General features: G+C 39.2%; 1 protein-coding gene across 1 annotated transcript in view; it reads left to right on the forward strand.

The window, feature by feature from the left end:
• OPRM1 (opioid receptor mu 1) overlaps nucleotides 1-14,246 on the forward strand; it is a 39,722-nt gene extending 25,476 nt beyond the window's left edge. The window contains exons 2-3 of the mRNA XM_086318446.1: nucleotides 12,483-12,835; nucleotides 13,702-14,246. Coding sequence (XP_086174572.1) covers nucleotides 12,483-12,835; nucleotides 13,702-14,237 — 889 coding nt within the window. The 3' untranslated portion in view covers nucleotides 14,238-14,246. The remainder of the gene's footprint in view (nucleotides 1-12,482; nucleotides 12,836-13,701) is intronic.
• Nucleotides 14,247-15,749: the final 1,503 nt, after the last annotated feature.

The raw sequence follows: 15,749 nt of genomic DNA on the forward strand, positions 1-15,749 counted from the left end.
AAAAGGTTGAAATTTATTCTCAAGTTCATAAATAGCACAAGATTTGCCTTTATTACATACTCAAAGTGAATACAAAATAATCTTTCATTTTTAAGATGACTGAACACAGGCACAAGATTTTACTTTGGCCCCTTTATTCCACCTTTCAGAAATCTTTTTTTTTTTTTTTTTTTTTTAAGAACACAAGTTCATTTCACTTCAGTTCAGTTGCTCAGTCGTGTCCTACTCTTTGCGACCCCATGAATTGCAGCATGGCAGGGCTCCCTGTCCCTCACCATCTCCCAGAGTTCACTCAAACTCACGTCCATAGAGTTGGTGATGCCACCTAGCCATCTCATCCTCTGTCGTCCCCTTTTCCTCCTGCCCCCAATCCCTCCCAGCATCAGAGTCTTTTCCAGTGAGTCAACTCTTCGCATGAGGTGGCCAAAGTACTGGAGTTTCAGCTTTAGCATCATTCCTTCCAAAGAAATCCCAGGGCTGATCTCCTTCAGAATGGACTGGTTGGATCTCCTTGCAGTCCAAGGGACTCTCAAGAGTCTTCTCCAACACCACAGTTCAAAAGCATCAATTCTTTGGCGCTCAGCTTTCTTCACAGTCCAACTCTCACATCCATACATGACCACTGGAAAAATCATAGCCTTGACTAAATGGACCTTTGTTGGCAAAGTAATGTCTCTGCTTTTGAATATGCTATCTAGGTTGGTCATAACTTTCCTTCCAAGGAGTAAGCATCTTTAAATTTCATGGCTGCAATCACCATCTGCAGTGATTTTGGAGCACAAGTTAAAAATCAATAAATCAGTGAAATAAATTTTTGAAAATTATAGATAAGTTCCCAGTAGGCAATATGAATGTTTAAACAGTCCTACTAAACGTCACTCCTACTTTCTCTGCTGTTTGAACCAACTGAGAGATAGCTCACAATTAATCAGCAAAAAAGTCAACTTTATTACTGAAAAATACTTAGCTGCTGTGACATAGTTATGCAATAATAATGGCTTCTTAATTATAAACCCAGAATGAAATATAGTATCCCACAGGCCTGGCCCACTGGCAACCTCCCTGTGTGGGGACCAGCCCCTTTACAATTTGGAACCTGTATCAGTGGAATATAACATGTTCCCTTTTAGCAGTTGAATTTCAGAGAGAGAGAGGAAAAGTGGCAGAGCTGTACATGAGCAACTCTTTATTCTAAACACATAAACTGGATAAGTTACTCCTTTTGAAAAGAGTAAATGATGAAACAGCAAGATCAGTAGTGTTAAGGGTTACTGATAACTTTACTCTCAAATTATAAATTCAGAGGGAAGTGACAAATGCTGAAAATGACCCCATGAACAATAGAAATGTGACAGGAGGAGAGGAATTGTCGTTTTTCATCCCAAGGATAAAGTTATGTTCAGCTGTTTTTTTGGTACAGATCAAATACATTTTTTAGATAACCAAATAAAATAAGCATTTTTTTAGTGTCTCCTATGTGCTGGGCTTGGAAGAGCTGCAAGACTCAAATTCTACCTGAGGAATTCTCTGTGTGTTACAGGGAGGCAGCATGGGTGAGTGAACAGACCCGGTGAACAGTAACTCCAGTTCTGTCACTTACGGGCTTTATAACTTTGAGTAAAGTATCGGATCTCTGAGGCTTAGTTTGCTCATCTGTAAAATGGGGATGATAAAGTGCCTCTCCCCTCAATGTTATAAATTTGCTTAGTGCAACGCCAGGCCAGTAGCCACTACAAATGAATGTTACTCTTCTCATGTATAAGAAGTTTAGAAGGATGTTAGCCAAAACACTATCTCCAGATTATAGCATTCCATTTTGTTTCCTTTGTGCTTTTCTATATTATTTATTTTTACAATAAGCAAGCACTGCATTTTTTAAAAAATCAAAAATACATTCTGAAGAAAATCTATATTTTTAAATTATTAAAAGGAAATTTCAAAAATGTTTCAACAACCACATAATAAGAAAAGTCTTTATGAAAAATAGATGCAAAACACATACATACACACACCATACAGGAATTAAATTTGACAGTTTTAAGAAACAGAAAACCATGATGAATAAAATTAAACACTAGCAGCCTGAAAAAAATATTTACAGTATCCATTTTAATCTCTAACAAGTCAATAAGAAAAACATGATTTAAAAAATGGGCAAAGAGTAAAAACAAATTAATACAGAGGCAATATGACTCATCAAGGAATACATTAAATTATTTCAACCTATAATCATTAAAATTTTAATTAAAATGATGACACGTTATATACCATTCATAGGTTGGTAGATATTTTAAAGTTTTTGACAATTTTGCCTTATCATTTTCTATAGGAAAGTAGAAAAATAATTTAATTTTTCTCTAGCTTTGTTGATCAAAATTTATTTTTATTAAGACTATAGAAAAATGTCTTCCCATTCTACAAGTTTATATAGAAATTGTAATGTAAATTTTTAATATTATTAAATTTGGGGAAATTTCTATCAAATTTCTTTCTTATATGAGCTATAAGATTTATAAGGAAATTAGGTATAAATGTGATTTAGTATATTCGACTATATAAAATATATGAGTTCACATATAGACATACTCATAGCGGTGGTATTGCTACAAACTTGTTCTTTCAGAAGCAAGAATTCTGATAAATTCTATTTCAAACAATTGACATCAATATTATGGTCTATGAATAAATGCATTTTATGTTGTATAATCAAATATAATAATAATGGAAAAGAGCCATTTTCTTGGATATTGATAAAAATCAAATCCCTGATTTACAAAATTGTGTCCTCTGATTAGAAGACTTTTCCACAGACTAGCTTCTGGCTCTGACATTTTAAAAATTCATTTCTTTCTCATTCACATCCTGAAGTATTGTATCATTATATAACATCTTCATATCCTCTCTCCTTCTCTCCCTTCCTCTCTCCCTCTCTTCTTTTCTGTCCCTTTATGAAACTTTGTTCTTCTCTGCCTTCAACATTCTTCACATTTTTCATCATACAGAAAGGCAATTTCATCCACTTCCATGATTGGAAATACCATCTAGAGCTTGATGACTTATAAATAAATTGCCCAGCTGAACTGCAAACATATATTCAGGTATAATAGTCATGTTTCTTTTGTTACATGACATAATACACTCAAAATTGAACTCTTTATCAAAACCAAATCTCCTTTTCTTCTTCTCCTTCTCTGCTAAATAATGATATTACTATCTATCCATTCTTACATGCTGAAATTTGTGAGTTCTATTTTACCCTTCCTCCTTTACTCCCTATTTCTAAAAATATAATTAGCTTTTGCCTTTCTAATTATCTCAGCTCTCCATTCGTTACATCTTCTTCAGTGATGTTATTGGTTATTTTGCTATTACTGATTGTTATGATGGCGATGGTCGTGGTGTTTGTAGTACATAAGAAAGAATAAGCACCCTTTGAGACATTGCTTCAGCAATACTTGAACCGTGAACTTCCAGATATTCAAGCTGGTTTTAGAAAAGGCAGAGGAACCAGAGATCAAATTGCCAACATCCACTGGATCATGGAAAAAGCAAGAGAGTTCCAGAAAAACATCTACTTCTGTTTTATTGACTATGCCAAAGCCTTTAACTGTGTGGATCCCAATAAACTGTGGAAAATTCTTCAAGAGATGGAAATACCAGACCACCTGACCTTGAGAAACCTATATGCAGGTCAGGAAGCAACAGTTAGAACTGGACATGGAAAAACACACTTGTTCCAAATAGGGAAAGGAGTACATCAAGGTTGTATATTGTCACCCTGTTTATTTAACTTATATGCAGAGTACATCATGAGAAACTCTGGGCTGGAAGAAACACAAGCTGGAATCAAGATTTCCAGGAGAAATATCAATAACCTCAGATATGCAGATGACACCACCCTTACGGCAGAAAGTGAAGAGGAACTCAAAAGCCTCTTGATGAAAGTGAAAGAGGAGACTGAAAAAGTTGGCTTAAAGCTCAACATTCAGAAAACAAAGATCATGGCATCTGGTCCCATCACTTCATGGCAAATAGATGGGGAAACAGTGGAAACAGTGTCAGACTTTATTTTTCTGGGCTCCAAAATCACTGCAGATGGTGATTGCAGCCATGAAATTAAAAGACGCTTACTCCTTGGAAGGAAAGTTATGACCAACCTAGATAGCATATTCAAAAGCAGAGACATTACTTTGCCAACAAAGGTTCGTCTAGTCAAGGGTATGGTTTTTCCAGTGGTCATGTATGGATGTGAGAGTTGGACTGTGAAGAAAGCTGAGTGCCGAAGAATTGATGCTTTTGAACTGTGGTGTTGGAGAAGACTCTTGAGAGTCCCTTGGACTGCAAGGAGATCCAACCAGTCCATTCTGAAGGAGATCAGTCCTGGATGTTCTTTGGAAGGAATGATGCTAAAGCTGAAACTCCAGTACTTTGGCCACCTCACGCGAAGAGTTGACTCATTGGAAAAGACCCTGATGCTGGGAGGGGTTGGGGGCAGGAGGAGAAGTGGAGGACAGAGGATGAGATGGCTGGATGGCATCACTGACTCGACGGACTTGAGTCTGAGTGAACTCCCGGAGTTGGTGATGGACAGGGAGGTCTGGTGTGCTGTGATTCATGGAGTTGCAAAGAGTCGGACATGACTGAGCCACTGAAGTGAACTGAACTGAGACACTGCACTTGAGAAAATTACAGATGTCCCCCAAAAAACCTGGAAACATAGTGATGGAACTTGAGAGAGAGGTTGTAAGTCAACTACATGGAATTGATAGGCTTAAATCATGGATTGTAGGAGAGTAAAACAAAGGAAAAGGAGCAAACTTGGTTCTCCTTAAAATATATGGTTCTGTTACCACATTCAGTATAATGAGAAAATATCTCAAAATTCCCAGTACACTCCCAGCATGGGCATCTTTGAAAAGAAGATTAAAAACCTTTGCATGCCTACCTCACTTTAGCTACATAGTGGCTGAGTATATCAGCAATGCACATCCAGAAATACACATGGCACACAATGCAGTTACTGCACAGAAGGTCATTTCAGTTTTAAATGGAGCCTAGGGAAGGGCAGAGAAAAGGTCTCAAACATTTGTACATCTCTCTATGCTTAGTTTCTTCCACCATAAAAGAAGGTGATCAAATGATGTAGCCCTCAAAGCCCCTCTCAGATCTCACTTCTCATCACTCCATGACTTTCTATGACCAAAGTTCTTCTCAATTTGACAACCGAATAACAAGGCAAAAAGGAATATTCCATGTTCACTTTTACTTCAAAAGCCATTGGTTCCCGTAAAAAATTTGTTTCATCTTACCATAAAAAAATAAAATAACCCAAGCCCTTTTTCCTGTATTCAGTTTCATTTACTGGTGCCCAGTAATTCTATGCTGAATTCTATGCTGAATGGATAATCTATTATGGTTTTAAATTTTTCTGTTCATGCTGTCTTTCATATTATACTTGCATTGAGTGGTTATATCACAATATCATCACCAAAATTTTTGTGTCTGCTGCACTCAGTGCAGTAGACGATAATTCTACTGATAGTCTATACTCTAAAAATGTATATTCTACAGCATATGCTTGAGCTTCTTCAAAAAGCAATTTTCTAATATTGACATTGATAGAATTGTTTTATTATATTTTGAAGTTTTCCTTGTTGTTCCTTCAATATTAAAGAAATGCCTAGGGATATATCAAAATTTGATATTAGTGGTAACACATTTGATTATTTTTTATGTCCAAAACTTTCAGATTCTAAAATAAGAGAATTTCCTTTTCTCTTAGCACTCTCAAACTTGAAAGCTAAATTGTTTCTAAATTTTAAAAACCAGTCCTTTAGGATAAAAATAAAACATTGTTATCTATGAAAGCAAAGGCTGAGGTAGATGTTCTAATACTGTTTTTCAAGTAATTCGGTCTAAAGAGATGAAAATCAATATTTCAGGAAATAAAAATCTAAAGTCACAGATAAGAATATTTCATTCAATGACAATGGTTTACATACATCAGAGGATTTAGCATCATATTTTTCTATAGTACATCAGTGTTATCTATCACAGAATATGGGAATCAAGAAAAAACATGTTTTTTCATACAAACTTTTGAGGAGACAAATGTGCTGAAGTAAAATTTTCAGAAATCAGAAACAAACAAAAAAAGGCAGGAAATAAGCAGTTTCAAAAGGCATAATGCAAAAAATTATTAAACAGAGTCTCTTGGCCATAATGGAAGTCTCTGCTTTCATTTTCTTTCCTCTGCACTGACGTGCCTCCCTGTTCTCTCCTAGTCCTCCACCTCAGTTTCCAATTCCAACAAGAGGATTTGAAGAGGCTTTTAAAATGCATGCAATAAAATAAGAGAAATGAAAAAGAAAACAAGCAAATCGGAAGCCAAAAGAGAATGAAATGATGAGATTAACCGGAGACTCAGTACAATAGAAATATATTCGATTCTAGTGCCTTTAGAATTCTATGCAATTATTAAAAGGAGCCACACATTTCACTCTGATTTTTTCTAGCACCAAATGCAAAACTAAAAACAAGATCAGTTATTCATTTCACATTTTCTATTTATAAAGTACATCCATTGCCTGAAGAAAGCAGATTTTTGTCCTTTTTCCGTTCGAAGGCTATTTTTCCCTTGGATTGTCATTAATGTATCATGGAGTAAGAAGAAAGTAGGAATACAGAGAACAACAGCAAAAAAAGTAGGTGTAGATGAAGAGAGAGCACCATTCAATCAAAAAGACCCATGGTTGTTAGACTCTGGTGATACAGGAGGAGAAAGAGGCAGTGTGTCTTTGTTTAATTTCCTGTAAACCTAGCTTGGTCTTCTCTTCTGAGGCAAATTAGCAAACAATAGTCATTTTTCTGCCTGCAGGGCTCAGAGATCTAAGAATACTCCTGTCTCATTTTGCTAACATAAACTCATTGGAAATTTGGTCACTGACCACATAAGACCACTTGCTGCTGCTGCTGCTATGTTGCTTCAGTGGTGTCCAACTCTGTGCGACCCCAGAGACGGCAGCCCACCAGGCTCCCCAGTCCCTGTGATTCTCCAAGCAAGAACATTGGAGTGGGTTGCCATTTCCTTCTCCAAGGCATGAAAGTGAAAAGTGAAAGTGAAGTCGCTCAGTCATGTCCGACTCCTAGCGACCCCATGGACTGCAGCCTACCAGGCTCCTCCATCCATGGGAAATAAATGTAAATAAAATGTTTTAGAATATTTTATAGTACAGTCCGAAATCTCTTGTTTGCTCCACTAAGCTAGTGGAGAGCTTAACAGAAAATAATAAACTAATATATACTCTCTTTCTGTGTTAATGCCTGATGAGAGTGTATCATAGGTTTTGGTTGTTTTCAATCCCTCTCTCTCTCTCTCACACACACACACACACACAAACACACAAACACACATACACACATTTGCCTGAGACAACAGAATGGTCTAGATAATAGAAGAGAGATTCAGGTTGGTACTCATATGTCTACTTTCTTCTTCTAAATAACAACCTGAAATGTAGGACAAGTGACTTTATTTCATTTGATTTATCCAATTAATCATGAGTATCAAAAGATGACACTCTGAGGTTTTTTTCTCTATTAAAACTGTGAATTTTTCTACATGAGGGTAAGTGGATATGAAAGTCATGACAGATGTGAAAAAGTATCCAAGCACAGTGCTGAACATAGAAAAGGGGCTCATTGAATCTTCACAGAGTTAGATAGCTTTCTTCTTCACAGATAAAGAGTAAAAGAGAAAAAAGAAAAACTCCATTTGTCAAAAACATCAAAGGGTAAAAAATAAGCCCCCCAAAAGATAAAAACATCCTGTACATCCCAATTGGTTCTATTGTGAACTCCTTAAAAATTTAAGAATACACAGAAGAACTGTACAAAGAAGATCTTCATGACCCAGATAATCATGATGGTGTGATCACTCACACTCACCTAGAGCCAGACATTCTGGAATGTGAAGTCAAGTGGGACTTAGGAGGCATCACTATGAACAAAGCTAGTTGAGACGATGGAATTCCAGTTGAGCTATTTCAAATCCTGAAAGATGATGCTGTGAAAGTGCTGCACTCAATATGCCAGCAAATTTGGAAAACTCAGCAGTGGCCACAGGACTGGAAAAGGTCAGTTTTCATTCCAATCGCAAAGAAAGGCAATGCCAAAGAACGCTCAAACTACTGTACAATTGCACTCATCTCACATGCTAAAACAATAATGCTCAAAATTCTCCAAGCCAGGCTTCACCAATACGTGAACCATGAAATTCCAGATGTTCAAGCTGGTTTTAGAAAAGGCAGAGGAACCAGAGATCAAATAGCCAACATCCACTGGATCATCAAAAAAGCAAGAGAGTTCCAGAAACACATCTACTTCTGCTTTATTGACTAGGCCAAAGCCTTTGACTATGTGGATCACAATAAACTGTGGAAAATTCTGAAAGAGATGGGAATACCAGACCACCTGACCTGCCTCTCAAGAAACCTGTATGCAGGTCAGGAAGCAATAGCTAGAACTGGGCATGGAACAACAGACTGGTTCCAAATAGGGAAAGGAGTATGTCAAGGCTGTATATTGTCACCTTACTTATTTAACTTATATGCAGAGTACATCATGAGAAACGCTGGGCTGGAAGAAGCACAAGCTGGAATCAAGATTGCTGGGAGAAATATCAATCACCTCAGATGTGCAGATGATACCACTCTTAAGGCAGAAAGTGAAGAGGAACTAAAGAGCCTCTTGATGAAGGTGAAAGAGGAGAGTGAAAAAGTTGGCTTAAAGCTCAACATTCAGAAAACAAAGATCATGGCATCCAGTCCCATCACTTCATGGCAAATAGATGGGGAAACAGTGGAAACAGTATCAGACTTTATTTTGGGGGGCTCCAAAATCACTGAAGATGGTGATTGCAGCCATGAAATTAAAAGATGCTTACTCCTTGGAAGGAAAGTTATGACCAACCTAGACAGCATATTAAAAAGCAGAGACATTACTTTGTCAACAAAGGTCCATCTAGTCAAGGCTATGGTTTTTCCAGTAGTCATGTATGGATGTGAGAGTTGGACTGTTAAGAAAGCTGAGTGCTGAAGAATTGATGCTCTTGAACTGTGGTGTTGGAGAAGACTCTTGAGAGTCCCTTGGATTGCAAGGAGATCCGACCAGTCCATCCTAAAGGATATCAGTCCTGGGTGTTCATTGGAAGGACTGATGCTGAGGCTGAAACTCCAATACTTTGGCCACTTGATGCAAAGAGCTGACTCATTTGAAAAGACCCTGGTGCTGGGAAAGATTGAGGGCAGAAGGAGAAGGGGACAACAGAGGATGAGATGGTTGGATCGCAGCACCAACTCAATGGACATGAGTTTGAGTGGACTCCAGGAGTTGGTGATGGACAGGGAGGCCTGGTGTGCTGTGGTTCATGGGGTCGCAAAGAATTGGACACGACTGAGTGACTGAATTGAATTGAACTGAAAATAGGTAGAGAGCCATGTGAAGTTCATGATGGTATACGAAACTGGCAAGATGGATTCTGGATTGTGGGTGGGGTAGGTGTATGCTAAGTAGTGTCTGATTCTTTGCAACCCCTTATGACCCCATGGGCTGTAGCCCACAAAGATCTTCTGTCCATGAGATTATACAGGCAAGTATACTGAAATGGGTTGCCATTTCCTCCTTCAGGGGATTTTCCGAACCCAGAGATTGAACCTGCATCTCTTCTGTCTCCTGCACTGGCAGATGGATTCTTGACCACTGAGCCACCAGAGAAGTTCATCCTCTTTTCATGCATCCTTGATCTTTTTTGTTTTTGGACAAAGACAGGGTCATCACAACTCAAGAATTAACTCAAAAACACAATAGAATAACAAAAGGTTTACAAAGCCTATCTCTGCAAAAGTAGTTAATTCAGGGTGGCTTCATTTAGTACATGTGGGTCAAAATTCAATGAGGTTTTGGTAACTGGGGAAATAGCTTGAAGAACGGGTTTGAAAATAAATAGGAATTATAGCCACAAACAAGGAAGGACATTTACAAACAAAAGATATATATGGAGCACAGAAGAATAGATGAGCTGCCCATGAAATGAGCTTCCTGATGCCCTTTCCCTAAAATATCACCTGAAAGCTCCATAAAAATCACTCTGTTGGATCAATCGTTGAAGGTTCTGAGAATATATTTTTTAAATAGTTTTATGGCAATTCATTTGGATTCATATTGCAAATAAGCTACTATATCACTTAGAACAAAATTTCAGAAATACATACTAGGAAAATTTCCATAGGATAACTAGGAAGCAGAAAAATAGCTTGGCCCACTACCTAGAGGAAAAGACCCAATTCAGTGACTACAGCAGGAACGATCAACGTCAGGAAGGCCCTATAGTCCAGGGGAGACACTCTGGGAATATGTCACCTATCCCTCCCAGTTTGTTTTGTCCACTTCGCCACCAAATTCATCTATGACTTGGTAAGAAGTAAAAGGCCTGAAGGATGGGTGAAGGATTGTGTGTTGACATCCAGGAGTTCAACTCAGACCCACCCAGGTAAACTGAACAAGAAAGGTGGCCCTTCCTTTGGCTCCCTTCTTTGGCACGCTTGCTAACTCTGGTGTACACACTCCGATAGCTTGTAGTGTGAGTCTAATCATTCATGTCACTTTCCGGGGGCAATGTTCATACCACCACATAGAACAGAACAAAATGAAAAGCTCATGTTTGCTGGACAGCATGACCCCCTTTCTGATCAGACTATTGTTTTAGATTGAAGCCTTTGAGGCTATACTGGAGGCAACTGGAATTCTCAGACCTTTAGTCTTGTATTATTCATTCACATATTTTGGAAACTGCTGAACCCCTTTTTATATGTTGCTGTGATTCAAAGTGTGAGTAACTGAGATAAGAATACTGCCTGTCTGTAGAGGAAGGATCTTTGAATAAATGGAGAAAATGAAACATCATTGTTCCCGTAAGATGCCAAGTGAAATAACTTTTATAGACAAATATTTACTTTTTCTTTTATGATGTGAGACTCTAACCTAATTTTGTTTCACAAAACATCTCATTCTAAAGGAGGAAAGGCTTTTTTAACTGAAATAATCATACATTAATAAACACGTAGGGCTAAGATGAGCCTGAAGAAAAGGTTAGAAGTATGATGAGTCATAAACTGACAGTAAAGAAACTGATTATTTAACATAAAGCATTGTACTAAAGATAAGCTGTGGAATGTATGTCTATTGCCTGAGACGGGGACTAATGCAGTCGAGTGTGCTATGGTTTAGCTAGCAAGGTTTGGGGAGGTTGGTTTATTTTTGTTTTCTTTCTGCTTTGAGGGAGAAATTTCTGCTAATAAACAACATCAAAAAGTTTAAAACTTCTTGAGCATCAAGGTCAATTACTCAAAGGTCTTAAAAGTCGTATCTTTTATTTCATTTTTGATTTTTTACTACAGAAGATTTGGGATGGGAAGATCCCCTGGAGAAGGAAATAGCAACCCCCTCCATTAATCTTGCCTGGAGAATCCCATAGACAGAAGAGCCTGGCGGGCTACAGGCCATGGGTCACAAAGAGTCAGACATGACTGAGTGACTTAGCTCACAAGCACACCACAATCAAATTAGTTTGCCTCTTCAGAGATCAAACCCACGTCTCCAGCATTGGCAGGCAGATTCTTTACCACTGAGCCGCCTGGCAAGCACACACACACACACACACACACACACATATATATACTCTTGTACAATTACATTGTTCCGTAGTTTTAGTTGTATATCTGAAATTTTTCTCCTACTTACTTAGAATTAAATGTATTATTACCCACTGTGTAGATACTTGACTGAGTGCTCCCTGAGTCTATTACACTTATCACAGTGCCTGGTACATTTTTTTAAAAAAGCAAATAAACCAATAAATCAGTATGGCAGCTATTCTTATAACCATTTTACAGATAGCAAAACAGATAAGTAGAGAAATAGGCACATGATTATAAATGGCCAACCTAGTACTCTGAAAGCGGATAAGGCAATGGCACCCCACTCCAGTACTCTTGCCTGGCAAATCCCATGGATGGAGGACCCTGGTAGGCTGCAGCCCATGGGGTCGCGAAGAGTCGGACACAACTGAGCGGCTTCACTTTCACTTTTCACTTTCATGCATTGGAGAAGGAAATGGCAACCCACTCCAGTGTTCTTGCCTGGAGAATCCCAGGGATGGGGGAGCCTGGCGGGCTGCCATCTATGGGGTCGCGCAGAGTCAGACATGACTGAAGCGACTTAGCAGCAACAGCAGTACTCTGAAAGAGTTTATATCTAATCAGATGCTTTCCACTAATCCTTGCAATTGTTTTTGCTTTGGATTTGGAAGGGTTGTTTGCTTTTTGCCTTTCAGTTTTCAATTTTTTTTTACTAAAAACTTCATTGCATTTCACACTGATGGGGTTTTTTTCTGACTCTGCAACTGCTTTTCCCTCATCTACTAGGTACACCAAAATGAAGACTGCCACCAACATCTATATTTTCAACCTCGCCCTGGCAGATGCCCTGGCAACCAGTACCCTGCCTTTCCAGAGTGTCAATTACCTGATGGGAACATGGCCGTTTGGAACCATCCTGTGCAAGATTGTGATCTCCATAGATTACTACAATATGTTCACCAGCATATTCACCCTCTGCACCATGAGTGTGGATCGCTACATTGCAGTCTGCCATCCTGTCAAGGCCCTGGATTTCCGCACTCCCCGTAATGCCAAGATCATCAACATCTGCAACTGGATCCTCTCTTCAGCCATTGGTCTGCCTGTGATGTTCATGGCAACGACAAAGTACCGGCAAGGTTAGTGATGCTGCGGGCCTCGGGAATGGAGAGTATACAGATAGATATGTTGGTGACGCCATGAGCCAAGTAGATTACAGAGTGGTCCAGGCTATGCAAACTGTAGTTTTCATGATTCTTTCTCATAAAATACTTTTGAATATTTTGAAATAGGAATTTTCCCCTAAAATTTTAAGTCCAGTGAACAATTTAGAAAGAATATAAACCAAAATCTATCCATTCCTGATTCTTCTGCACTCACTTCATCCAAACGATGGCAGCATAAGAACACAGACCTTTAAAGAGTAATTAGAGCTTAGACCCAAAGAACATTAAGTGGAGGCTTGTTTGAAAATGTCAAGTGACTGCCTACATGACAAGTGTATCTTTTTAGACCTTATTTCAGAATGATAAACCACGCATCAAAAAGAGGAGTTAAGGGAATTTGCTGCTGGTCCATTGCTTAGGGCTTGGCACTTTCACTGTGGTGCCCTGGGTAGGAAAACTGAGATCCCACAAGCTCTTCAGGAAGCCAGAACAAGAGAAAAAAAAGTGGAGTGAAGGCACCCAGTAGCTGGAAACCCCTGTAGAGTCTGGACAGTGATTATATTTTTATGTCAACTTAGACTCCATAGAGAATCTAGCTTGTGGCGAGAGATACATAACATCATCAAAGTGGACAACCAAATGACATATTTGGAAAAATCAAGAGAGATCTGAGTTTTTTTCCATGAATTCTTTAAATCTTCCTTCCAGGATTTGTGTAGCAAGAGCCATAAGTTAACTCGGGTCAAGGCTATAAATTAGAAAGCAAAATGGCAATATTAACACCTGATGATAGCATTAAATGTTCCTGCTAATTCCTCCTTATAATTCTTTTTCTCTAGGTTCCATAGATTGTACACTAACATTCTCTCACCCAACGTGGTACTGGGAAAACCTGCTGAAAATCTGTGTTTTCATCTTTGCCTTCATCATGCCTATCCTCATCATTACAGTGTGTTATGGGCTGATGATCTTACGCCTCAAGAGTGTCCGCATGCTCTCTGGCTCCAAAGAAAAGGACAGGAACCTGCGAAGAATCACCAGGATGGTGCTGGTGGTTGTGGCTGTGTTCATTGTCTGCTGGACGCCCATTCACATCTACGTCATCATTAAAGCCTTGATCACAATCCCGGAAACTACTTTCCAGACCGTTTCCTGGCACTTCTGCATTGCTCTAGGTTATACCAACAGTTGCCTGAACCCCGTCCTTTATGCATTTCTGGATGAAAACTTCAAACGATGCTTCAGAGAGTTCTGTATCCCAACTTCCTCCACCATTGAGCAGCAAAACTCCACTCGAATTCGTCAGAACACCAGAGACCACCCCTCCACAGCCAATACGGTGGATAGGACTAACCATCAGGTATGCAGCTTTTAGGACTGGGTGTACCTACCGGGGATGACATAAAAATTACAGAGCTTTTTAAAGTCCAGCATTAGAATCTATTAGAAGTGGACCAGTAACTCAGGGGTTGAGGTCAGTACAAGGAGGGAGGGAGGAAAGGAGGAAATTATGATCACTGTGACCGAGGGACACTTCATTATATAAACCAAGCTCTATGTATTTTGCACATAATCATATAGATATAGAGACATTCCAATTAGAAATCCATAAATCTTCTAGAAGTCTGTGTTGCCGCAGCCTTTTCGTCTACGCGAGATTAATGACTTCAGCACATTGAAGAAGAGATCCTAATCTAGAATTCTGATTTCCCCTAATATTAGGTGTTTTGTGCATATCATTCCAACATCCCTGTCACTTCTTTTTTAGCTTAATATAATGGTTTTATTTCTTGCTCACTAGAATATAAAGCCCAGCGGAGGACACACTGCCTTCCTTCAGCTCATGGATATTCCACCAGGAATAGATGGCCTTTATAATTGGTGGGCTTCCCTGGTGGCTCAGATAGTAAAGAGTCTGTCTGCAATGCAGGAGACCCGGGTTTGACCCCTGGGTTGGAAAGATCCCCTGGAGAAAGAAATGGCAACCACTCCAGTATGCTTGCCTGTAAAATCCAGAAAGGAGAGTCTGGCGGGCTATAGTCCATGGGGTCACAGAGAGTCAGACATGACTGAAGTAACTAACATGACGACGACAAAGATCAGCGTGGGGATGAATAGAGAGAGAGAGACAGGGAAAGGCGCACAGACTCTTAACTGCCTTAACTTTGACATAACACATTTGACTTTCAACTACAGTCCTTTGGACCAAACTGGTCATAAAGCCCTAACCAAGGGCAAAGGAGGCTGGGAAATTTAGCAGGGGGTATAGAATTAAGTGACCACTAGCTCTGCCACAGTGCTTCCGTGGCATCTACCTCTATCCCCAAGTGAAGTCCCTGTCACTTCTCTAAAGCCAGTCCTGCTCTGGTTCTGTGGCTGCAAAGAAAGCATCAGCATTTTGCCCACTGTGGTTATGGGGGACCATGTTCCCAGGGTCACAGAAAAGGAGAAAGAAAGTCAAATGGACACCTTTACTTTGTGAAGTCATTAACTTGTAAATTTTCATACCTGAACTCAAACCTATTACTTCATAGAACTAAGTTAGTTTTATAACAGTATTAGTTATATTAGTATAAAAATTAGTTATAAACTAATATAAAACAGTAGTTATAAACTAAATTAGTTTTATAACTGACTGTAGCCCACCAAGTTCCTCTGTCCCTGGGATTTCCCAGGCAAGAATTTGGAGTGGGTTTTCCATTTCCTCTTCCAGGGGATCCCTCTGACCTAGGGATCAAACCCGCATCTCCTGCATTGGCAGGTGGATTCTTTACCGCCAACCCACCTGGGAAGCCCAGTCAACTTGCCCCTTGAGGTTAATATCATAAAGAGAGACTATTTCCTGGAAGATGTATCCCTACACATAAAAGAGTACAGACGGGAGCCT

The sequence above is a fragment of the Bos grunniens genome, chromosome 9 (genome assembly GCF_055505025.1).
Source record: "Bos grunniens cultivar Pamir isolate PY7600 chromosome 9, Bosgru_T2T1.0, whole genome shotgun sequence".
NCBI classification, from domain to species: Eukaryota; Metazoa; Chordata; class Mammalia; order Artiodactyla; family Bovidae; genus Bos; species Bos grunniens.